This window comes from Staurois parvus, unplaced genomic scaffold (genome assembly GCF_062004578.1).
Source record: "Staurois parvus isolate SC_StPar_1 unplaced genomic scaffold, SC_StPar_1.0 ptg000239l, whole genome shotgun sequence".
In the NCBI taxonomy this organism is placed as follows: domain Eukaryota; kingdom Metazoa; phylum Chordata; class Amphibia; order Anura; family Ranidae; genus Staurois; species Staurois parvus.
In genome coordinates, this window is record NW_028318035.1 from 1,987,554 (window position 1) to 2,014,623 (window position 27,070).

At 45.4% G+C, this 27,070-nt stretch overlaps 1 protein-coding gene across 1 annotated transcript in view; it reads left to right on the forward strand.

Moving 5' to 3' along the window:
- The first annotated feature begins 7,531 nt into the window (after positions 1-7,531).
- Positions 7,532-27,070, forward strand: part of ADSS1 (adenylosuccinate synthase 1) — a 56,327-nt gene continuing 36,788 nt past the window's right edge. The window contains exon 1 of the mRNA XM_089680295.1: positions 7,532-7,797. Coding sequence (XP_089536421.1) covers positions 7,624-7,797 — 174 coding nt within the window. The 5' untranslated portion in view covers positions 7,532-7,623. The remainder of the gene's footprint in view (positions 7,798-27,070) is intronic.

Genomic DNA, 27,070 nt, shown 5'->3' on the forward strand with positions numbered 1-27,070 from the left:
TAGTGCCCCATCATTGGTGTCAGTGGGAGGAATAGTGCCCCATCATTGATGTCAGTGTGGTGGAGGGGGAAATAGTGCCCCATCGTTGGTGTCAGTAGGGGGAATAGTGCCCCATCGTTGGTGTCAGTGGGGGGAATAGTGCCCCATCGTTGGTGTCAGTGGGGGGAATAGTGCCCCATCGTTGGTGTCAGTGGGGGGAATAGTGCCCCATCGTTGGTGTCAGTGGGGGGAATAGTGCCCCATCGTTGGTGTCAGTGGGGGGAATAGTGCCCCATCGTTGGTGTCAGTGGGGGGAATAGTGCCCCATCTTGGTGTCAGTGGGAGGAATAGTGCCCCATCATTGGTGTCAGTGGGAGGAATAGTGCCCCATCATTGGTGTCAGTGGGAGGAATAGTGCCCCATCATTGGTGTCAGTGGGAGGAATAGTGCCCCATCATTGGTGTCAGTGGGAGGAATAGTGCCCCATCATTGGTGTCAGTGGGAGGAATAGTGCCCCATCATTGGTGTCAGTGGGAGGAATAGTGCCCCATCATTGGTGTCAGTGGGAGGAATAGTGCCCCATCATTGGTGTCAGTGGGGGGAATAGTGCCCCATCATTGGTGTCAGTGGGGGGAATAGTGCCCCATCATTGGTGTCAGTGGGGGGAATAGTGCCCCATCATTGGTGTCAGTGGGGGGAATAGTGCCCCATCATTGGTGTCAGTGGGAGGAATAGTGCCCCATCATTGATGTTAGTGTGGTGGAGGGGGAAATAGTGCCCCATCTTTGGGGTCAGGGGGGGGAATAGTGCCCCATCATTGGTGTCAGTGGGAGGAATAGTGCCCCATCATTGGTGTCAGTGGGAGGAATAGTGCCCCATCATTGGTGTCAGTGGGAGGAATAGTGCCCCATCATTGGTGTCAGTGGGGGGAATAGTGCCCCATCATTGGTGTCAGTGGGGGGAATAGTGCCCCATCATTGGTGTCAGTGGGGGGAATAGTGCCCCATCATTGGTGTCAGTGGGGGGAATAGTGCCCCATCATTGGTGTCAGTGGGGGGAATAGTGCCCCATCATTGGTGTCAGTGGGAGGAATAGTGCCCCATCATTGATGTCAGTGTGGTGGAGGGGGAAATAGTGCCCCATCTTTGGGGTCAGGGGGGGCAATAGTGCCCCATCGTTGGTGTCGGTGGGGGGAGGAATAGTGCCCCATCATTGGTGTCAGTGGGGGGAATAGTGCCCCATCATTGGTGTCAGTGGGGGGGAATAGTGCCCCATCATTGGTGTCAGTGGGGGGAATAGTGCCCCATCATTGGTGTCAGTGGGAGGAATAGTGCCCCATCATTGGTGTCAGTGGGAGGAATAGTGCCCCATCATTGATGTCAGTGTGGTGGAGGGGGAAATAGTGCCCCATCTTTGGGGTCAGGGGGGGGAATAGTGCCCCATCGTTGGTGTCGGTGGGGGGAGGAATAGTGCCCCATTCTTGGTGTCAGTGGGGGGAGGAATAGTGCCCCATCGTTGGTGTCAGTGGGGGGGAGGAATAGTGCCCCATCGTTGGTGTCAGTGGGGGGGAGGAATAGTGCCCCATCATTGGTGTCAGTGCGGGGGGGGGGGAGGAAATAGTGCCCCATCATTGGTGTCAGTGGGAGAAATAGTGCCCCATTGTTGGTATTAGTCACACAAATGATGGGGCACTATTCCTCCCACTGACACCAATGATACTTACCTTGCTGACCCCTGCTCCAGCCTGGGCTCGCTCTCTCACTTACCTGTCAGCTGTCTTCCTTCTCTGGCCACTCTCCTCTTCACTTACTCCGGCAGTTCCCTCGATCTTCTTAGATCTACGCGCGCTGCCGCTCGGCTCCTCCTCTCCAAGCTCCACCTCCTCGCCGGTGATTGGCCGCCTGTGTGCCTCTCCTGAGATACAGTTCCGGTGGCCAATCAGCGGCGAGGAGGCGGAGTTGTTGAGGGATCCCGGAGGTGTGGCCAGGTGACAGGGCAGCGTGTCATCCCGCCCACACATCGACTGAGTCAGAGGAGCGGTGTCTCGGTTCCTAAGACCATCGGAAATATGTGTTTTCCGATGGTCTTAGGCGACCCCTGGGAAATGGTCGTTCGACCCCCAAAGGGGTCGCGACCCCCAGGTTGAGAACCGCTGTTGTAGGCAGAGAAACTGCCCAATAATCTTACAAAAACCTCTGGAAGAGCATGACATTGTGAATGGATTCATGGAATTTATTTACCAAAAAAATTAAACATATACAGCCTTATTCTACATAATTAACCATTAGCCGCCCGGCCAATGGCCGTTTGGCGGCTTCAATTGTGTCCCTGCATTCCGGGTGCATGCCATTTGGCGTGCTCCCGCACATGCGCCGTTTGCGCTAATGCAGAGCGGCGCAGCAGTGCGATCTGTCAGCGGCCGTGCACCTCGGACACGGCCGATGACAGATCCGAGTACCGGCTCCCGTTGCTGGTACCATGTGACCTGCTGTGACCAATCACAGCAGGTCACATGACAGTTGTATACAATGGATGGCTTCATTCATGATGCCATCCATTGTATACTAGTGCCTAGCTGTGAATGGTCACAGCTAATCACATGCACATGTCATGTGATTAGCTGTGACCAAATCACAGCTAAGCACAAAAAAAAAAAAAAAAAAAAAGCTGAATGAATCGATTTCATTCAGGTAAATGCTTGCTTATAGCAAAGTAATTCTTTGCTATAAGCAAATTGTGTAAAAAAAAAAAAAAATACTGATCACTTCCCCAAAGTAGTACAATGTTACTATGGTAACATTGCACTACTTTCGTCAAAGTAAAATATGAAAAAAAAATCTTAAAAAAAATGTAATAAAAAAATAAATATAATAAAATAAAAAAAAAATTAAAAAAAAAATATAATTTTTTTTTTTCATACTGTCACCAGTCAGTGTCCCTGTTCACCGCCATGCCAGTTATATGATGACGCTGTACTGCACTGGTGACAGTATGTGAAAAAAAAAATAGTGAAAATAATTTTTTTCATTTTTTCATTTTCCGAAAAATTATGACAAAAAAATACAACTTCAAAAAACTCGCCATGCCTCTTATGAAGTACGTCGGACTGTCTACTCTGCAAAAAGGAGTCATTTGGGGGATATCTGTACTGTTCTGACATTCTTTGACCTCAAGAAATTAGATTGGCCGTCAGTACTTCAGGATTGATCAATATTCAGATCTATACCATAGTTTGTGAACTCTATAACTTTCCTACAAACTAAATAATACATCCTAATTTGGGTTATTTTCACCAAAGACATGTAGCAGAATACATCTCGGCCTAAATTTATGAAGAACAATTATTTATTTGTAAACTTTTATAACAGAAACAAAGAAAAATGTGTTTTTTTTTCAAAATTTTTGGTCTTTTTTTGTTAATTTAGCAAAAAATAAAAATCCCAGCGGTGATTAAATACCACCAAAAGAAAGCTCTAGTTGTGTGAAGAAAATGATAAAATTTTAGTTTGGGTACAATGTTGTATGACCGCGCAATTGTCATTCAAAGTGTGAGAGCGCTGAAACCTGAAAACTGGCCTGGGCAGGAAGGTGTAAAATTGCACGGTATTGAAATGGTTAAACAACGAATCTTAATTTCATGATGGAATAACCTTTGGATGGTAATATATTTTCCTCAAAAAGCATGTTATTTTAAAAAATCCAATTTAAATAAAAAAAAATCTGATTTTTTAAAAAAAATCATTGATTTTTATCCACCCTGATCACCCCCCCCCCCCCCCCCATAGTGTGATGACACTGAACTACTTTGATAAAATTAATTAAAAAAATAAAACAAATGACAAATGTTTCATAGAAGTAAAAATGTTTCAAAGTTTTAAAAATTGGATAACAAATTACTTAAAATGTTTTTTTTTTACATACTGTCACCAGTCAGTCAACAAAGCTGTTATGAATGAATGACTTCATAACTGTGATTCCTCTACAGTGATACTGTGATTGGCCCACAGCTATCACATGGTACCTGATGAAAGTATTTAATAAAAAAAAGTAAAGAAAAAAATAAAACAAATGTTCCATAAAAAAAAAAAATGTTTAAAAAGTTTTAAAAATTGAATAACAAATTTTTATTTATTTTTTTTAACATACTGTCACCAGTCAGTACTGGACCCTGATCACTGCCACACCAGTCATATGATGACGCTGTATTACACTGCTGAGTGACAGTATGAAAAAACTTCAAGAAACTTGCTATGCCTCTTACTAAATACTGTCTACTTTGGGGGATATTTGTACTGTCCTGGCGTTTTTGGGGCCTTAAGAAATGTGATTGGCCATCAGAATTGATCAATTTTTAAATATATATCCAATCCATATCCACCCAAAGTTTGGGTCGTATACTTAATATAGTGTTAACCCTCTGAAGAGTGATCTGTGACGGATCACTTTTTTTTGGGGTCTGTATGACAGGTGGAGAGGAGGTACTATGTCTCTTCCTCATCGATTGTCAAATGTCCTGTAAAAAACTATCAACTGTGGATTGCTCTTCAGAAGGCTAACATTAGTGCAAACTAGGCCCCGTTCACTCCGGCTGTGATTGACAGATCAAAGTCACATGACAAGTTGCACTCTATTTGCTGCTGTGGAGCTGCACAAGTCGGTGTGATTTGAGTTGCAGCGACTTTGAAAAAGGTTCCTTCACTATTGTGTGACTGCATGTGTGACGCATTGACATCTGTGGATGAAGCTGTGCTGCAGTAGTGTGACTTCAAAGCAGCACCCGGTCTGAATCCGGGCTAAAAATGAATATCAGATTTCAGGAGATCAGCATTTTCCTGTCATTACTGTGATGTTTGCTAAACAAGACTGTGTTTGTCATGTCAATGTTTCCAATATTTATATGTTTTCCTGGTTTGGCTGATGACGCTTGGGCGACTCTGCCGCTCAGAAATCTTCAAATCGAGACATCTCACTGCAGAGGAAACCATTTCTTAGGGACGCCCAGGTCGCCATTTTAGCGATCCTATTGCAGGTGATTTGTCTCTAATGGGAGAATCGCTTGTCTATTATCACCCGAAAATGTTACTAAACCCCGGACCCTGCATTCACTATATCCGCTCTCCCCGGACCCTGCATTCACTATATCCGCTCTCCCCGGACCCTGCATTCACTATAACCGGTCTCCCCGGACCCTGCATTCACTATAACCGGTCTCCCCGGACCCTGCATTCACTATATCCGCTCTCCCCGGACCCTGCATTCACTATATCCGCTCTCCCTGGACCCTGCATTCACTATATCCGCTCTCCCCGGACCCTGCATTCACTATATCCGCTCTCCCCGGACCCCGCGTTCACTATATCCGGTCTCCCCGGACCCCGCGTTCACTATATCCGGTCTCCCCGGACCCCGCGTTCACTATATCCGGTCTCCCCGGACCCCGCGTTCACTATATCCGGTCTCCCCGGACCCCGCGTTCACTATATCCGGTCTCCCCGCTCCCCGGACCCCGCATTCACTATATCCAGTCTCCCCGGTCCCCGCATCCACTATATCCGGTCTCCCCGGACCCGGCATTCACTATATCCGGTCTCCCCGGACCCTGCATTCACTACATCCGCTCTCCCCGGACCCTGCATTCACTATATCCTGTCTCCCCGGACCCTGCATTCACTATATCCGGCCTCCCAGGACCCTGTATTCACTATATCTGGTCTCCCCGGACCCTGCATTCACTATATCTGGTCTCCCCGGACCCTGCATTCACTATATCTGGTCTCCCAGGACCCGGCATTCACTATATCTGGTCTCCCCAGATCCTGCATTCACTATATCCGGTCTCCCCGGACCCTGCATTCACTAAATCCGCTCTCCCCGGACCCTGCATTCACTATATCCGGTCTCCCCGGACCCTGCATTCACTATATCCGGTCTCCCCGGACCCTGCATTCACTATATCCGGTCTCCCCGAACCCTGTATTCACTATATCCGGTCTCCCCGAACCCTGTATTCACTATATCTGGTCACCCCGGACAACACATTCACTATATCTGGTCACCCACAGTACACAGAACATGGAAATGCAATTATTTTAGTAAATATAAACTGCTAAATACATTTTCTCATCAGCAGTTAGAACAGTCTTGTGACTTCTATCAGTGTCCAGCTGAGCACAGGTTGCAGCTTATAGTTTTCATTTTACTGTAGGAGGATGCAGAACCCCTGACCTCTGTCTAGACAATGCTCATTGGCTCTGTGCTGATCACATGCACTTTCCCAAGAAAAAAAAAACCTCTAGCCATACACACCAAACTGAGCATGTGCAGTTACTCCTAGGGCTCTGTTCTATCAGCAGATGGATTGGAGACAGTGGAAGAAGGGGAGGATCAGAGAAGTCAGGATCAGACAGCCTTTTTTACATAATGCAGAGGATTAACCCCTTAGGTTCCACAATGAGTATACCAAACATGCTTCCTGCATATGCAGACTGGTGTCACTGCTGTAGGTTTAGTAACACTTTGAATTGGAACGGACGCAACAGGTTATTACACGTGTGTCATGGCAGCACGCCTGTGGATCGCAGCCCATCCAAGTGAACATGGAAGTACTGCCAACACCCCGCAATCAATGCAATGTATGGGGCTGCGGCCATTAGGGCAGCAATAATGGGGTGAAAACTGAAGGTGAGGCAATGTCACCTCTGAAAAGTGATCTGAGCATGGCTGACTTTTCATCAGAGCCTAGCCCCAGCCTAAGGGTTTGTCATGGGGGGGGGGGGGTTGGGGGGTGACTACCTAAGACCTTCCCCTTCCCGGGAGTGCACCCAGCAGCAGGATGAGTCCTGGAATCCTGAGGTCAAGCCGCAACCTACATTCCTCCCAGGCTATTGTGGCGCTCATAGGCGCCTATGTTACGCCTGACTAACGCCCGCTCTGCGCCACAACGAGCAGAGAGAAGACGCCGCACTACGCTGAGCTCTCCTGACATCTCGGGCTTGCCCGACCCGAGCACACCTTAGACACCTGCTCCGGTGACTCCGCCCCTCTCCCCTCCCACATAGCGTTGACCACTCCCTCTACGGCATAGACGTCACTGGCCTCCACCCCCTTCCCCGGCTATCTCAACGTCCTTCAGTCACCCAGTCATAAGTCTTCTCACTACAATTCATTAGAATATAACCGCTGACTCCTCCCACTGCTATCTCCTGTATGCCCCGGACCATTACCCCGCTTCTTTTCCTTCCAGCCAATGTGGGTTTGGAGCTGACTCCTCCCACTGCTGTCTTCTGAAAGACAGAGACCCGTGTGCGCTCAAAGAACGACTCCGCCCCTTCCCCTCTATAACGGAGAACGCTCTACTTTCTTGGCGTTGACTCCTCCCCTCCGATGTCTCCTGAATGGACCCGTTCTTCTCTCTGGCTCCGCCCTTCCCTCTATAGCGGCGCGGTCTCCTCCCACTGTCTATATCCCGTACGGCAGCTTCTCTCCTCCCTCCCTGCGTCGGCTCCGCCCCTGCTCCCTCTCCTTGACAGAGCCCCCTCCCTCGCTGTAGCGGAGACCCCGCCCCCCAGTTCCTGGCTCATTTCCTCCAGTTCTCCCGCCTTTGTGGGCCCCTGCTCTGCCTGTCACTGAGCGAGGACTTGGGTCATGTCCGGCACCCCGGCCGCCAACGACCGTAGCCCCCCCGGCACACAGAAGAGGCCCCGGCACGATGTGGGCAATAAGGTCATCGTGGTCCTGGGAGCGCAGTGGGGGGACGAAGGCAAAGGGAAGGTGGTGGACCTGCTGGCCACGGACGCCGATGTGGTGTGCAGGTGTCAGGTACGTCCGTGACCCCGAGGTGTCCTCTACGGCCCGTCCCCTGCCGGCTCATCCATCTCCGGGACCGGCCGGTCATTGGACGAGCTGTGCTCCCTCAGCCGGAGCGGAGCTCCCAGACACGTGTGCCTGCGGGAGGAGGAGTGAGACTTCCCGGTACACCGATCACCCCGCCCCCCCTTGTGTTCTCCGTGTCATCTCCCTATACATGGAGCCCGACCGTCCTGACCCCCCACCCAAGTATATATTCCTCATAGGGGCTCCTCTGCTGTATATCGGGGCCCCCTGTGAGTGTGTGCTGTGTATAGGGGGCCCCCCTGTGAGTGTGTGCTGTGTATGGGGGGCCCCCCTGTGAGTGTGTGCTGTGTATGGGGGGCCCCCCTGTGAGTGTGTGCTGTGTATGGGGGGCCCCCCGGTGAGTGTGTGCTGTGTATAGGGGGGCCCCCCGGTGAGTGTGTGCTGTGTATAGGGGGGCCCCCCGGTGAGTGTGTGCTGTGTATAGGGGGGCCCCCCCTCCGGTGAGTGTGTGCTGTGTATAGGGCCCCCCCCCCTCCGGTGAGTGTGCGGTGTATAGGGGGCCCCCCCCTGTGTGCGTGCTGTATCATACTTTACAAGGGGTATATATCTATCTATATTGCCCCTGTGCTATGTGTATATAGTGGCCCCCGGGCTCTGTGTGGGTGTAAGGAGGGGCCCCTGGGCCGTGCACGGTTGCATAGTGTGGCCCCTCTCTGGTTTGGCAGAGCAGTGATAGTTGTGTAATGCTGAACTTCTCTCATCCAATCAGAATTCATCTTGTACAGTGCAGGTCTCTGTGATGTGGCATCTGGTTGCTATTGGTTACCACACATACGCTGTCACTGTGAACACCATCTATAAATGGTTCTGGAGGAAGCCCGGGGCCCCGTGTGCCTGGAGCTGTCCCTGTTGATTCATTGCTGTGACCTGGAAGAAATGTGCAGATCGGGGGAGTTCCCAGTCCTCCTCATCTCGCCGTCCTGTCAGTGAGTTCTGGTTTAGAGGCAGAGGCTCAGTGTGACTGCCAGGCCTCCAGCATTTCCACATGGGGGTCAGTCCTGTGACTGGTGTATGTGGAAGGGACCCTGGAATGACTCCCCTCTACTGAAAGCACAACTTTTACTAATGTTAATCTCTCCCCCCCCCCTCCCACACACTCACTCCCACCGCTTTCTCTAAATTGCACAAAAAATCTTTTTGGGGGGGTGGGATCCCTTTTCCAGCTGAGCAGAATGCCATTCAGGTTTGTGCCAGAATGATGTCCTCAAACATACAAAATGTGGCCTTTGCTCTGGGTGGAAGCAGTGGTCTGTCTGCAGAGGTCCTGCTTTGCAAAAGAGTTCATCAGGATCCCCTCCCCTATAGCAGTGCCCCCATCAGAGCCCCCCTTAGATGTACCCCCCCCTTTCTTCACGAGAGTCTTCATCCAGGTCCACACCAGGGTTCTCCCCCACTTTAGAGTGCCTTGTCAGAGCCCCTCTTAGGAGCCCCCTCCTTTACATCAGGATCCCCATCAGAGCCCCTCTTTAGGAGTCGTCCTATCTCCCCCCCACCTTAACTACAGAGTCTTCATTAGTGGTTTCCCCCAGGGATCCATCTTCCTTACATCAGGGTCCCTGTCAGAGCCTCTCTTAGAAGTCCCCTCCTTTACATCAGGGTACCCATTAGTGCCCTCCTTAGGCATCCCTCCCCCTTTACAACTGAGAGTTCATCAAGGTTCCCATAAGGGTCCCCCTGCCTTACATCAGGGACCCCTTCAGTGTCCCCTCCCTTTACAATTGGGGTCCCCATCAGAGCCCCCCTTACAGCAAAATCTTCGTTAGGGTCCCCCTCCCTTACATCTTGGTCCCCATCAAGTAGAGATCACCTGATCTATATCCTCAGGCTGTGCACATCAGCTGTTGGTTGGATAAAATCTTATGGCCATAGTTTGGAGACGCCGATAAAGGAGTGTGAACTCTTGCAGCTCCACTTACATATTTCTTTTTTTTAGGCTTCCTGGAGTTGGACTTGGTGTAAGTGTGCGCAAGCAGTGTACGTACCTACATCCGATCCCACTGCTTCTCCTTTCACTGTCCATTCACGGGGTGGGGGCGGGACCATGACAGCCTGGGCTCAGAGGAAGTGGGTTGAATGTTGCTGGCTGTCATGCAACCCAGAATACCAAAGACCTCTAGTGGTGGAAAATTAGTACTGAGGGGGAATAATAATGAATATTCCTGCAAAAAGGTGGTTTTTTTTGTTTGTTTTTATGGGATATTGGTTTTAATTTTGGCTGAAGTTCCTCTCAAGGGTTCTTTCTGATAATAGACATTGGGTGCAGTGTGTCCTTTACCTCATCCTGCTTCTGCTTGGAGCTGAATGCATCAGGTCCTAAAAAACAGATATACTTGCTTTCTGTTCACCTCGGCCATAGAATGCTGCTGGAGTGGTTTTCTCTGCTTGTGGTCAATGGAGCTGGCTTCCTGGATTGGACAGGTTGGCTCCTAAATGGTGCAATCATTTGTTCCCTCCCCCTCCCCTCCCTTCCCAGGATCAGTGCGCTCCTCTGCCTGGCTCCACATTCATCATGCTGTAACAATCTCTTTAATGCTTGAGATGGATCCATAACTCGCCATGATAAGCATGCTTCCAATATCCACAATGCACCACGGGCAGGTGGTCGTATTTATCACCTGTCAGTCTGATACTGCGGCAGCTTGTGTTGGGGCATTTGTTGAGGTCAGGGATTCTTGGGGGTGGCTGCAATGCCTGTGTTGGGGTTGATATCCCAGGAGGTGTTTGTAACATGAAACATGATTTGGCATTACTAAAAGATTGCTCAAAGTGGTGAAAACTGCAGTTCAATGTTACTAAATTCAAAATCATGCCCTTAGGGGAAAATAATCCTGAGTAGAATGTTGGGGGAACAGTGTTCACTAGAATACAGAAGGAAAGATTTGGGGGTGCTTATTTCTGGTGAATGCAAATGAGCAAATCGGTGTGACCAGGCAGTTGAAGTGAATAGAATTGTGGGGTGCAGCACTAGAGGGCTCCCCCCGACGGGAGGAGGGTGGTTGGAGGAGGGCTCCCCCCGACGGGAGGAGGGTGGCTGGAGGAGGGCTCCCCCCGACGGGAGGAGGGTGGTTGGAGGAGGGCTCCCCCCGACGGGAGGAGGGCTCCCCCCGACGGGAGGAGGGCTCCCCCCGACGGGAGGAGGGTGGCTGGAGGAGGGCTCCCCCCGACGGGAGGAGGGTGGCTGGAGGAGGGCTCCCCCCGACGGGAGGAGTGTGGTTGGAGGAGGGCTCCTTTGAAAAGCGACTGGAGTGTGTTTGACAGGTAATGGGGAGGCAATATGTTGCCTCCTCGCCACCCGACTTAAACCCATGATTGCTGTGAAATGCATGTAATTGTGACACGGTAGTATTGAAATTAGACATTTAACCTCCCTGGCGGTATTCCCGAGTGTAGCTCGGGGTAGAGTTTCAGTACCAAAAGTGGTAACCAGAGCTACACTCGGGCTTACCATGCAGCGTTGCACAGGGATTCCCTGCAGCGCTTACCTTGTCCTTTGCTCCCGCGATGTGTCCCCTGCAGCGTCCCCGGCCATCTCCTCCGGCCGATGCCGGCATCCGGTTTCTGTGTTCCAGTCCCTGTGACGTCGGGACGTACGGGCGCCGGAACCGACGGCAAAGTTGAACATTTTTAAAAATGACATTTTTTTTAAAAACTATTTCATAGCAAAACATTGCTGTTTCTAACCATTTCACATACATTTTGTTCCTTCTGCTTTGTCCTGTGCCCTGCCTGCATTTTGACTGTTCTTTGTGCCTGGAAACTGAGAAATGTCCATGGCGTCCAAGAAGCGTCCCTTTAGGTCAAAATCGGTTTTAGACCAGCTAGAGAACAGCGATAGTAAATTAGAACCACTTGCAGAATTGAGTGATGATGATTCGTGGGGGAAATTCATCATCAGACACTGAAAACGATTCTGCGACTTTGCTCAGTGATGTGCGAACTTGGCGCTCTATTTCAAATTTCAGTGTTTTTGGTTTGATTGTATTGAATTACATTTATTATTATTATTATTATTATTATTTTTTATGATTATTTATTAAATTATAATTTATGATTTTTTGTTTCAAATTTTATCATACCCGGGATGTTTACTAGACTCTTGTTCGGACAGATTTCAGTGAGTTATTCCTAAAAATTACAGCCTACAATAAAAAAAACTACATATTTCCATGCAAAAAAATGGTACCGCTTTCAGCACCAAAAATCTGATATAATCATACCGCTAGGGAGGTTAAATCAGTTGTGAGGAGGTGACTCTGGGCCTGGTGATCTATGACTTCTCCCATGTTGTTCAGGTAGATCTCACCTCTTTAACCGCCTCCCGCCCGCTATATAGTAATATGACGGATGCAAGGCGGTTCTCTCGTTCTGGGAGGACGTCATATGATGTCCTCCAATTCTAACCACGCATGTGCGGCTCCCGGAGCACGCGGCGATCGGTGTGCTGTGTCCCTCGGTCACAGCGGATCACCGATCCACGGAAAGAGCCGAAGATGTCGGCTCGGTCATGTGATCAGCTGTGTCCAATCACAGCTGATCACATGTAAACAGGGAAATGCCGGTTATCGCCATTTCTCTCCCCACGAGCTGTCACGCTGACAGAGGAGAGCCAGTAATTGCATTCCTCGGAGGTGACATGTACACTGATCATCAGAGCACTGATGATCAGTGTGCCCTGATGATCTGTGTAGCCCCAGCAGTGCCACCTGTCAGTGTACATCAGTGCTCATCCATGCCACCTGCCAGTGCCCATCAGTGCCACATATCAGTGCTCATCTGAGCTAACTTTCAGTGTCACCCATCAGTGCCAGTCAGTGCTATCAGTGCCATACATGAGTGCTGCCTTTCAGTGATGCCTGTCAATGCCCATCAGTGCCACCTACCAGTGCCTCCTCATCAGTGCCACCTATTAGTGTTCATCGGTGCCCATCCCTGCAGCCTCAGCGCACATCAGTGAAGGAGAAAAATCACTTATTTACCAAAGTTTATAACAAAAACTAAAACTTTTTTTTTCAAAATTTTCAGTGGTTTTTGGTTTGTTTAGGAAAAAATAAAAACCCCAGAGGTGATTAAATACCACCAAAATAAAGCTCTATCTGTCACAAAAAAATAACAATTTCATATGGGTACAGTGTTGCATGACCGCACAATTGTCATTCAAAATGTGACAGTGCTGAAAGCTGGAAATTGGCCTGGGCAGGGAGGGGGTATAAGTGCCCTGTAGGCAAGTGGTTAAGGCTGCCTACCCCTGAGTTAATATATTGATATTCTTTGAATTATTCATTTATTTCACATTGTTCTAATTGATATTACTATATTTTATCCTTAATGGGGATATCGATGCACTACAGGGTGTGGAGTCATACACCGAGGGGTGTCTAGTAGATTTTTATGTGCTGACATCCACACATTTGCTTTGGGTGATATTTTACTATTTTTATATGTATGTTTCTTTTTTTACACTTTTTTGTTTGTTTTTAAGTGATTTAGTGCCATAAGAATAAGGCAGTGCCCTGGTTCCTCCTGCATCGCTATCATGCTATTGTACATTTTAAATAAAACTGAGTTTCCTTACATACCTTATTTTAGGCCCAGTAACCTCATCCCTGGGTCTCTATGCTTCTCTATGCAGTGCAGGCCATTCATGGCTGGTGGGAGGGGCCTGCAGGATGCTGTACACATTGTCCTGAAAATATCACAGTGCCTTACTCAGTCCGTTTAGAGCGGTGCTCCAGCCAAAAGGGGAAGTTTTGCTTTAATGCCTTGGCCCCAGTTCCCTTTTAAGGATTTGGGGGGGAGCAGCTACCTGAATTTGACAGGTCCCCACTTCCGCTGCAATCGCCTAGGCGATCAGAAGTGGAAGGTGTCCTCCCCCTGTAGTCTTTTGGGGCACGTGACCGGTCCCAGAAGACTATGGGACCATTCACAAAGTGCAGCGCTTCTCGCGCTTGTGCAGTGGGCACCCAGCTGTGAAGCCGCAAGCTGTCACAGCCGGGGTGCCCATACTAAAGATGCCAGCACCAGGGAGAGAAGACGTCCGGTAAAACCAGCCATGGTGAGGACACTGCTGGACTGAGTATGTATTTTAAAAGTCAGCAGCTACAGTTTTTGTAGCTGACTTTTTTTTTTTTTTATTCCGCTGGAACTCCGCTTTAAAAAAAGAAAAAAAAAATACTCAAATTTTGAAGACAATATAAAAGTGTAACGTTAAAATTGACTTTTTATAAAAATCCTCTTGAAGCGCGCAGATTATTTTTATCCTGGAAAGATTTCATCCATTGTTCATCCAATGATTTCAGATTCGGTCGATTAGAATAGAGTGTTAAATTGCAGCCGGTTCTAAAACTGTTTGTAATCATGGATCTTTGCTGTGATTGTTTCTACTTTTCGGTTTGGTTTGTTTTTGGCGTCTGCTACAGTTCTGTTATGAAGCACAAGGCAAGGACTTTCTCTATAATGTAATGTATCCAGCTTCCTAGATGTACATGGTGTCTATTGAGGATTGACAGTCGTCCAACTGTCATTTAAATTATGTCTTTAGTTTGCTAAAGCACTGTATCATCAAGAGTTGACTAAAACTGAGCTCTGGGGGGGGGGGGGGGGAATATAAAGGCTTAAGGGAGTCAGACGGGGAATTCCATTGCTGTAGACCTCAGACGTTGGGTTTCTCCTTGATGATGAATAAGGTCTGTTCTGAGTCTGGGTTTCCTTGGACGTCTTTCTTATTCATGTGTCTGTGCTGGTTGGCAGATCTCCGAGGGACACATCAGTGGAAACATCTCCGTGTCCATGCAGTTATTTTTGAGGCTTTGTAGACTTCCTTTTTCCAGGAGGACCCACAGGAAGTGGATATCTATGAAATGTTTCCTGTGGAACCCCCTGGAAAGTCTCGCTTCTCAAATCTCGCACCATTTAAAGGGACACATACTACTACTTCATTCAAATGTGATTTCTTTTTTGGGCTTTATCCATCTCTTTAGGGTAGTTATTGATGTGAAGGTAGAGCACAGTGTACGTATGAGCTAGCACTTGGCCTAGTATGTGGGAGACCTTGTGTATTTCCAGTCCTGAACTGCTGGTGGGTCCTCACTCCACCAATCAGCTGTTTTAATGGTTCCACCAAGCAGATTTGAGGGTGCCACTGGTCTACTCTGCTTTCTTTGCCAACGTGGACAGCTTTGGAAGCCTCTGTTTAAATGCGGGATGTTACATAGGTGGCCCTCGGTCTCAAGTTGCAATAACGGGTAATGTTGTGTGGCCCTTTAAAAGTACTTTAAGGGGGACCTTTTCCCCCCAAAACCAAAATCCTGTATGTATGCTGAATTCAAACTGCATTCTAGTCTTATGTTTAATGTTTTTTCCTGTGGGTTTTTTTTTTTTTTTTTTTTTTTTTTTTTTGAGGTATTGGTTACCTAGCCAGTGCTTTCTAGTTCCCTCTAGGAGGAGTATGTCACCAGTGCCTTCCAGGAAGTTTCCATGATCGAACTGAGATGTTGGCAAAATCACACTAGTGTAGCTAACAACTTGGCAACACACTCCAATATGACCAATCACCTAAGATTGAGTAGGTACATTTTTTTTGGTACCAAACAGTCCTGACCCTTTGAGGCATGGACTCCACTAGACCTCTGAAGGTATGCTTTCGTATCTGGCATGTAGGAGACCCTTTTGTCTCCTGTAAGTTGCGAGATGGGGTTTCCATGGAACAGATTTGTTTCTCCAGCACATCCCACAGATGCTCAATTGGATTAAGATCTGGAGAATTTGGAGGCCAGGTCAACACTTCGAAGACCCCTTCTTCCATGGCTCAGTGGTCCAGTTCTGATGCGGACATGACCATTGTAGGTGCCTTTGTCTGTGGACACAGGTCAGCATGGGTACCTTGACCAGTTTGTGGCTACTCAACCCCATACACCTCAAACGGTGAGGCACTGTGTGCTCTGACACCTTTCTATCGGAACCAGCATTAACTTTTTCCTTTGAGCTACAGTAGCTCTTCTATTGCATTGGACTACTTGGGTCAGCCTTTGCTCCTGACGTGCATCAATGAGCCTTGGCCACCCATGACCTTGTCGCCAGTTTGCCAATTTTTTTTTTTCCTTTCTTTAACCACTTTTGGTAGCTCCTGACCACTGCAGACCATTATCATCCTACAGGAGCCACAGTTTGAGTTGCTCTGACCCAGTCATCTAGCTGTTATAATTTGGCCCTTGTTAATGTCGCTCAAATCCCCATCCTTGCCATTTTTTGTTTTTTTTTTCGTTCCTGCTTTCAGCACATTAACTTCAGGGACATGCCTATTATATATCCCACCCACTTTCAGATGCCATTGTAATGCAATAATCAATGCTGTTCACTCTACTGGTCAGTAGTCATAATGTTATGGCTGATTGTATAAAGAATAACAAACCACAGCAGATCTAGTACAACCCATGTGCTATGAGACCTCATCAGTGGGCCGGCTGGATGCAGAACAGACCAGTGGGAGTGAGGAAAACAAGTAAAGACATTACAGCAGAACGTCTTTCTTAATCGGCACTGAATATTGGTATTCCTTGTGGCACTAGCATTAATGGATTGGAAAATATATATTTGTTTCAAACTTTATATATATATATATATATATATATTATAGTAACTTCCTGGTTTCTTGCCCAAGCAAATGATGTCTTACATCCCAGGAGTCTTCAGAAGGGGAACTAAGCATACCCTCCTGCTTGCATGCCTGAGCCAAGGGCAAATGGATCCCAGGGAGTAGATGCTACTTGAATCATCTGCCCTTATTCAAGATGGCCATGGTCAGAAATGCTAGGGGGTGGTTCTGAAAGTTTTTTTTCTCAGCAATATAAAGCATGGAGACTTGGATGGATGGGCAAGTTTGCTTTGAATATTAAAAATGAATTAAATAGCCTTTTTGGGTTATAATGCTCAGTTGCAGTGAAGTTCTGCTTTAGTGTTAGAAGTTTATTAAAGGGGGTCGGCTTTATGTTCAATTATATATTTATTAAAGGTAAGCAAGCAATTTAAAAAAAAAAAAAAAAAAAAAATTTAAAGGAACTCTTTCTCCACTTCTGCCCTGGTCCTCTTCATTGTAGCATCCTTCCCTTTCCGGCCACTCTTAGTTGCCATGAGCTGTGAACTGCCCTTTGTAAGCTAGGACTCTTAATTCTTGGTGTTATTGGGGCTCAGGGCTCACTAAGTGATAGGGCTCAGGATTGGTAAATAGGCCGTTGCTCACACATACGCCATACCTGGATGTATGAGGTACAGTACTGTGCAAAAGTCTTGGACAGGTGTGAAAAAATGCTGTGAAGTAGGAATGCTTTCAGAAATAGAAGTATTTAATCGTTTATTTTTATCAATTAAAATGGAAAGTAAATGAACAGAAGAGAAATCCATATACAAATTTGGTGTGAACATCCTTTGCTTTCCAAACATCAATTCCTGTAGGTACACTTGCACACAGTTTTTGAAGAAACTCGGCAGGTAGGTGGTTTTAAATATCTTGGAGAACTAACCACAGATCTGTGGGTGTAGGCTGCCTCAAATCCTTCTGTCTCCATGTAATCCCAGACACTCCATGATGTAGAGATCAGGGCTCTGTGAGGGCCAAACCATCACTTCCAAGACTCCTTTGTTCTTTACACTGAAAATAGTTCTTAATGACATTGACTGTATGTTTGGGGTCATTGTCCTGCTGCAGAATACATTTGGGACCAGTGGTACCTGATGGTATGGCGTGATGGATACGTTTTTTTGCCTGTGTATCTCAGCATTGAGGACACCATTGATGCTGACCAAATCTCCCAACTCTGTTTGCAGAAATGCAGCCCCAAACTTGTAAGGAGCCTCCACCATTCTTCATAGTTCAGGGATGTTGAATTTGTATTTCCCGGTGCCTGGGACATGTAGTTCCAGGGGTCAAACAGGTAGCTTTCTTTCAACCTTCAGCACCTGTCAGGTGGAAGCATTCGGGCGGCAGCGCTGCTGCCCAATTTCTTCCACACAGCCCACGGTGCCAGCCATGCACATCCCATGGTGCCCCCCCTTGTGAACCTCCCCCCTGCTCGCCAAGTGTCCCGGGCTCTGCTTGCCCATCTGCGGGCCCGGGACTGGCTCAATATGCGCCGGCATCTAGAGGGGAGGGAGGAGAGCGAACACGTCCCCTCCCCTTCTTGTCCTGACCTTGAAGAGATGTTTAACATCCCTTCCAGGTCCCCATTCACAGATTTCCAGCCATTGGGGCCAGGAAAGAAATGTAATGCAGTGCAATGTGCACTGCATTACATACAGGGTCTTTTTAGACCCTGGATGTCTCATTAAAGAGTACCTGTCACCAAGAAATCACATAGGGGACATTGCGTCCATTATGTGATGGGGAAAAAAAAAGTAGACACTTTTTTTAATAGTAAAAAAAAATCAAAGTTGCACCCAAGCACAAAACATCCCCCTCAAAAAAAAAAAAAAATTGAGGCATCTCTTCCCCCCACATATACGCACATACAAAAGTATAAGCACACGCTGGGGCACCTACGCATGGAAACGTTGATTGCGATGCATATGTTACATATTGCCGCACACGCCAGAATGACCGCAATAGTTCTAGCAGCAGACCTCCTCTGTAACGCTAAACTGATGACCTATAAGGGGCTTTAAAAGGGTCGCCTATAAAAAAAATATAGGGTACTGAAGTTTGTCGCCTTTTGGCGAGTGCATGCAAATTTAAGGTTTGACCTGTTGGATATCTATTTACTCTGTGGAATCTCATCCTTTATATTTTACCAAAAAATTGGGTAATTTATTGCTTTTTTTTTGTGCCCTAAAATTGTGTGGTTTTTTTTTTTTACTGAAATTTTGCATTTCCTAGATCTTTGCGGTAATATCATGCAAAATAAATTGGAACTACCACTATTTTATTCTCTAGGGTCTGTGATTTCAGAAAATATATCATGTTTGGGGGTTTTATGTAATCTTCAAGCCTAAAATGATTTTTTAAATATGTGCAAAAAACCGCAAAAACAGCTCTGGTAGCAAAAGGGATAAAAGATAAGCCCAACACTCCCCTTCCCTGACGAGCACCCAATCAGTGCTCATTACACTGCAAGGCCTCTCTCCTCCCTGCTAGTCCCAGGGTGTGAGGCTGGAGACAGGCAGGGAGGGGAGGAGGAGATAAGAAGCGCAATGTTAAACAAATTGAACATTTAAGTCGCCATAGAGCCCCTTTTTGTTGTTAAAACAGACATTCCTAAAATCACCTCTGATTTTTAAATACGGTTTTGGTTAAATTTTTTTTTTTTTTTTTCCATCAGGTCAAGTAGATTGTCACGAGGGACAAGTAGATCGGGGCCCCGATTTAGTTCCTGGACTAAGTAGTTTTTTCAAAAATTTCCACTCCCCTGATAAAAGTGAGGTTCACCTATACTTCTCAAGACTGGCTGAACAGAACTGCAAAATGGTAAACCTAAGTGCTGTGGCATAACTAGAACCTTAAGGGCACTGGTGCAAGAAACCATGAAGGACCCCCTCTGGCTGGGGCCCCTTCCTTCTGAGCCCAGTGGTGGAACGCCAGGGCCCACTTGCAAGCACAACCTTTCTGACCCTGGTAGTTCCATCACGTGTATCAGTAGTGTTTTTTTTTTTTTTTTAACAAATATTTTTAAAAAATCATCTTTTTGTGTTTTTTTTTTTTTTTTTTTAGCAGCCCCGTTGGGTCTTTGAAGTAGTAGGGGTCTAAACGAACCTCTGATGTTACTCCTTTGTGACAGAGAAAGGAGTCAAAGCCCTCAATCCTCGTCTGCATAGAATGAATGGACAGGAATAGCTCTGTACATTCATAACTCAATCATAGTAAACTGTTTACGATGCCACACTTATGAATGGACAGTCAGTGATTGGTGTGGATCACTGACTTGCCGTTCAGAAAAATAAGCTGCAGGGGATAGGGGTGGATGGAGGGGCGATGAGGGGGGGACAAGGAAAGAGCACAGCTGTATAGGAGGAGCGTCTAGAGGGGCTGCATATAGAGGAATCTCTCCATTTTCCTTCTGCAGCCACTGAATGCCAGCTCCTCCTCCTCTCCCTCCCGCAGGCTGGAGGAAAATGTAGAGATCAATTCCTCTGCATGCAGCCGCCCCCGTTGCCCTACTATCCAGGTGTATATGCAGGGTCGGTACAAGGACTTTTGCCTACGCAGGTGAAAGTGCATTTTGAAGCAAAAGGGACAACTTAGGGCTGCAGCGTCACATGACCTGGGGTAAAGGTAAGTAAAAACCGGCATTTAGGTAGGATTTTTTTTTTTTTTTTTTCAATATCTTGAAGTGGGGTATCACAGTGTACTAATGTGACCAAGCTCTTAGTCTTCAGTTTGGGTAAATGAATGCAATGGCAGACCAGTACCCATAGCGCCGAACCAGCTATAGCAACACCATTTATTTAAGAGAAGTATGGCCAAAAGCTGTTTTGCCCATACTTCTCTTCTGCGTCACAGGAGTTCTCTTTTGCTCTCCTGTGACCCAGAATCAGCTGATAGTGGGCTAAAGCCTGCTGTTGGCTGACATCACAGAGCTGATCCAGACTCTAGAAGGATCCTGACAATAATGTTGGGATCCACCCAGATGCCTGATCAGCAGCTGGCTCAGCCTCCCATGCAGCTGAGAACCTGAGCCAGCTGTTCCTGCCCCTCCATAATCTGGTGCTCCATTGAGCTTTGCAGGGGTAGAGCAGAGAACCGGCAACTGACAGAAAAGACAGGGAAGAGTGATCAGCAGTCATGTGATTGCTTCATTCTCAAGTTAAGAGCTGGCAGGGGAGAACTGCAGCATCAAATCAATGCTGCAGCATGCAGTTGAGTATATATGTATATGTATATGTGTGTATATATATATATATATATATATATATATATATATATATATATATAAATTTTTATCCCACACCTTGTGGTATTAATCCCAAAAGCAATCCTTTTATGTATTGCAGCTTACCAATTTCTTAGATGGGACGACTGCATTCGTTTTTCAGCTTTCTTCTATTTTCATCTGGTGATCCAGACAGTAAAGAACAAAGCAAAATAGAGCGCCTCTACATGTATTATCAAAAAATTAATTTATTAAAAGGCTAAATACTAGCCACTCGCATAATAAATGTGAAAGAAGCCCATCATAATAGTGGTGGAGGCCCTCCAGTTCTGGGGGAGACCACTGACACAACATGCGCTGATTGTTTGCTGCAAGTCATCCAAGGAGATGGAAAGAAGTCCGATGTAGTGGCAGCGATTGACGTGGTGGAGTGCAGTGCCAACAGGAAGTCATCATCAGACTGGAAATGCGTAACGCGCTTTGGTGAAATGCGCAGTTCAATGTGAGCTGCGTTCTACACTTCGTCTGGGATGATGGGAGGCTAATTCATACACTGACGCAGTCCTCGATTTACATATAAATTAGCCTCCCATCATCCCAGATGAAGTGTAGAACGCAGCTCACATTGAACTGCGCATATTTCAAAACACGTTGCGTATTTCAGGTCTGATGGCGACTTCCTGTTGGCACTGTGCTCCACTGCGTCCGCCGCTGCGTCGGACTTCCTTCCATCTCCTTAGACGGCTTGCGGCAAACAATTGGCGCATGCTGACTCAGCGGACTCACCCAGCACTACAGAGGACCTTCGCAACTATTAGGACGCACTTTTGTCACCTTTTATCATGTGAGTGGCTAGTATTTAGCCTTTTATTGAATGAATCTTGTAATATTACCCTTAGAGGTGCTCTTCCATTTTTCCTTTGTTCTATACATCCCCACACAGTCTGCATCTACTGAGGATCAACTGCCATTTGTGGACTATCCGCTCCCTTTTAGGATACTGTGGACTTTATATGACCGAGGCCAGTGACTGTTTCAAAACAGGTACCTACTCCATTCCTGATCCAGACAGCAAGGGCCAGTTCACAATATAGAAACGTAGTCCAGATGCATGCTGGATTCCTTTCCGCATGTGCGTTTTTTGATGCGGTCCAGTGCGTTTTTTATGCATTCCAGTTCATTTTTCCCACTCTTTCTTCAATTTAAATAGGGACATGTGCATTCCAGTGTGATTTTGGTGTGTTACGGTGAACTTTTAATGTGTTTTTACCGAGTTCCAGTACAGTTCTGTGCAAAAAAAATGCAGCATGTTATGCTTTTTTTTTTTTTTTTTTTTTTTGCACTGTGAGCCATCGCTGACAACTATATAACTTTTCTATCCATTTTGGATGCAGAAAAAAGGCAAATGAGACGCTTGTAGTGTGAACTGGCCCTTTGTCTCTTTTTTAAAAGAACAAGCTCACTTGCAGATGTATCAGTTAGATGGTTGAGACAACCAATCGGAAGAGAAAACTATTTAACACCAACAAGGTGCTTACAATGATCAGCATTTATTTATGTAAAACCTTTATCCCAAAAGGGAAAAAAACTATTCGGCTACAGTACACAAAGTATTAGTTGGAGTTTGGCTTCAAAGTGCTGCTGTCCAAAGGTGCCTCCTGTGCTCCTTCCTCCAGCATGTAGGCACTCTAATACAGGAGATGTGTAATGTAACTGCCTGGGTCACCAGGTGAAAACAAGGGGAGAAAAAAAACTAATGCAGCCACCACATCTAATTAACAGCAATATATTAAAAATTTGTTGTTTTGGGTTTAATACCGCTTTGTCACCTTGATATTAATTTTTCCCTGAGTGACCAGCACTGGAAGCGTCGCATCTTTTACTTCTTCCCGTGTTTTATTTGTGAGCGGCTTAACTGAGACTCGGAACTTGCTACTAAACTCCACTTGAAAGGTCCATGTGGTCTAAAAATACAGAGAGCTGACTCCTCAGGATGTTGTAATTAAAGAAGAGCGAGTGGCCAAGGCCCCTTAAATCTCCCCAGAGTGGAACAGGTGGTAGGCCCGTCTTATGCCATTGCAGGCTTGTGCGTCCTTTGTATATACCAGGCTGTCTATATGTCCGATCGGACATCGGCTGGACTAATGAGAAAACACAAAAGACAGGTGAAGGGTGTCGCCAGTCTGGTTCTGATTATACTTCACACACAGAAGTGAAAGGTTGGACTGTTCTCATTAAGTTGATAGCCAGTATTTCTATACACGTTTAGTTGGTGCTGAACTTCTGTGAGCTGATGTTGGTAAAGCCAAAATACCAAGATATAAATGAATAGCCCATTAAAAGATATATAAAATAAAAAAGTAGCTTTGATTGCAATGTTCACTCTCAGTCCAGAGCTCTCTCCTGCAGTACTTACTTTGCACCCCTAGGTGTTCTCACTCTGATGACCATCATCATGTAACCCACTTTCTCTGAGTCCAGGTCATCTTGGACATGCCCCCAGCCTATTAAGAGAGAAGCATTACAATGATGATCTCTTCTGTCACTCTACATTCTCATCACCATGCTCATTGTCAGCACATGAACTGTTTGGCTTCTTGTGCTGCTTCTTCCTCTTGCACTCCAGCCCTGCTGTACAGGGACTGCAGGAGGCTATCGGGTCAGATTTAGGTACTCGCACTGCTTGCATCTAACAAAATACTTTCCACGATGTAATGATTGCAGAGCTGTATCTATTATTATACAGGATTTAAATATTATTATACAGGGTTTATATATTATTATACAGGGTTTATATATTATTATACAGGGTTTATATATTATACAGGGTTTATATATTATTATACAGGGTTTATATATTATTATACAGGGTTTATATATTATACAGGGTTTATATATTATACAGGGTTTATATATTATAATACAGGATTTATATATTATTATTATTATTATTATACAGGATTTCTATAGCGCAACAGTTTGCTCAGCACTTTACAATATAAAGGGAGACAATACAGCAACAATACAGTTCAATACAAGAGGGTTAGGAGGGCCCTGATCCTTATTTTTTTAATATCAGCCTAGAGTTCAGCTTTAGGCTGCATTCACACTCTGTGATTCCAAATCGCATGGCAGTCAGAACAGCACGCAGCACGCATTTGGGTGCTATTATCCTTCAATGGCACCCCAAACACAATGTGAGTCTGCTGCGATGGTCATGTGGCAAACCACGTCTTTTAAAATTATGTACAGCTTGTCACCCGAAAAGGAGCAGGAGCTTCTTTTTTGTGTGACAAACACACACAGGGCAGCCTGTTCAATTGAATTGGCTGCCATAAGCGACACACAGAAATGTGTAAAAATCGTGCTGTGAACGTAACCTTAAGTATATAAAAACTCCAAACATTTGGTTTTCCTTTTTTCAAATTTTGCAGTTATTTAGGATGTGGCACTTTTTACAAGTAGTATGCACCCACAGTAGCCACCCTGTGCTGGAGCATTGTTTTTGAATTACAACGTCCTCACATATCCTGGGCTACTGAACTGTACAGTGGGCACACATTACATGGGCACCATTCGGTACAGGAGTGAGGACCCTTGGGGCCCTTACACACAATATTGATGTATGAATGCACAGGCAGCACAGTGGCTAAATGGTTAGCACTTCTGCCTGGCAGTACTAGGGTCATTGGTTCGAATCCCAACCGCAGCACCACCCTGTGCCTGCGTGGGTTTCCCCAGGGTACTAAATTGGCCCTAGTATGTATGAATGTGAGTTAGGAACCTTAGATGTGTGATATATAATTTTTTTTTTTTTTTTTTACCCCCCGATTACGCATGTAAAATACTGACTTTATCTGTTACTGATCAAAGCGTGGATATTTCTACACTTGTGCGCAAAGACCCTTTGAAAGAAATCGGTGCCTTTAAAACATGGGCTCTTCGTTGCCTGTGTGCAAGTGCCCTTAGGTTCGCACAGGAATGCAATTCATGTTCCTGTGCAATTTAAGATCGCACCTAAAGTGGTGCATGCCGTGATCTGCATTTGGAGTGTTCTTAAGAATATACTGACACTTGCAGCAGATCGCACACCCAGTGCATTTTGAACTCCATGTGGGAGATGCACATGGAGCGCCCCTTTCCTACACAGCATTCTGGTGTGAAGCGGTCTTCAACATCACAAAGGCCAGAAGACTTGGGGAAGGGGAGGAGGGGTAAGGTTTGTGTTTTATGTATGTTTTTGTTTATAGCCAGGGTGGATTTTATTTAAATCAAACTGATTTAAATCACGATTTAAATCACTAGTCAGTAAGGCTTGATTTAAATCCTAGTTTTCTACATAGACTAATTCTTGCTGGTATAACTTTAATATACAAGTAGATGAAGATTTTTAGAATAACAACTTTTCATTTTAGTTTTTTTATCCCCAGTTTAATAGGTTAATCATTCATATTTGGACAACTTTTCTGTTGTACTTAGGAAGGAGAAAAATAATCATTACCTTAATAATAACAATTTAAATAGATTTATTCAACTGAAACAATAACATTCCAGCATATGTGATTTGCTTAAACATCCATGTTTGGTAACTAATTTGGCTAAACAAAATATATATATTTTAAGAAACGTAGACTGTCAGCCCCTTCCCATGTTTGTTAACTAATTTGGCTAAACAAAATATATATATTTTAAGAAACTTAGACTGTCAGCCCCTTCCTCCTCACACTTAGTTTCACTTTCTTCTTGTGCAGATCTATTCCACTCCAAACAATCAGAAAAATATTGTTTCTATTCACTGAACTTCTTGAAACTTGGCAGTGAAGGGGTTGATTCTGTATTCATAGGTTTGTAGAAGTTAGGATTAAAGTCTTTTTCTTAACTCTGTTCATGTTATAACATTTTTGCTGTGAAGAAGAGGCATGTGATCTCCGCTGAGTCAAATTCAGTTTTGAGAACTGCAAAAGTAAACCAAACATCTGTGATAATATCTTGTAGGCAGAGAAACTGCCCAATAATCTTACAAAAACCTCTGGAAGAGCATGACATTGTGAATGGATTCATGGAATTTATTTACCAAAACAATTAAACATATACAGCCTTATTCTACATAATTAAAAAAACTAATCTTTTTTTTTTTTTTTTCATGATGGAATAACCTTTGGATGGTAATATATTTTCCTCAAAGCATTTTATTTAAAAAAAAATCCGATTTTAAATAAAAAAACTGTTTTTTTTTTTTTGTTTTTTTTTTATAAATCATTGATTTTTATCCACCCTGTTTATAGCACAGGAAGATGAGCGGTTATAAATAGACTGACAGATCTAAAAATGTTGTTATTTTTCTTTCTTTGTCAGATAAATATGAAATATTGGATATAAATCTGATTTACTACTTGTAGCCAACCTGTAGTGAGTGAAAGGCCTGTGCATAATCTGTTATGAACTGTGTAGCAGCTGAATGATTCCAAGGAAGGCAACAAGACTTTTAGAGAACAGATAGTACTATCTTCCAGAGCAGGTCTAGTACTTGGTGTACTAAACCCACATCAGTAAAATCAGTCTGTATATGTAGTAAGGCATGCTTGTTATATTCGCTGTGAAACCTAAGGGGGTAATCCTTCACATTGTGTAAAAAGGCTGTTTGATCCTGTCTTCTCTGATCCTACCCTTCTACTGTCCCCTATCCACCTGATAGTACAGACATCTAGGAGTGACTCTGCATGTGCTCAGTTTAATGTGTATTGCTAGGGAGGTTTTTTTTTTTCTTTGGGAGGGTGCATGTGATCAGCACAGGGCATGTAAGCACTGTACAGACAGAGGGTCAGGGATTATGCAGCCTCATAGGACAGCCAGAGGAGAATGAAAACTCCTCCTACAAGATTAACCAGTGACCAGCTGGACACTGACTGCTAGATACTGCTGATGAGAAAAGGCATTTAGCAGTTTATATTTACTAAAATAATTGCATTTCCATGTTCTGTGCACTGTGGGAGACCAGATATGAATGCAGGGTCCTGGGTTCAGTAACATTTTAAGTAGCAAATTAAATGACATTTTATTAAAATAGGGTTCTATTTCTTGCCTAGCCAGTACGGCGACTAAATATTTATAGAGAAGGAACATTCAGCAATATGGATTTTTTTTTTTTTTTTTTCAGGCATCAGCTGGATGACAGATCTGATGGAATCCTGTTAAACCTGACCTCAAGGCAAACTGCTAAACTTCGTTAAAACACATAGACTGGAAATGCCTTAAGGGGCCTGGGTTTAGTAACACTTGAAGTTTTTAAACAGAGTAGGGAAGGGTTAAACCATCTGACAGGTTACTTGTTTCTTCTTTTGCAC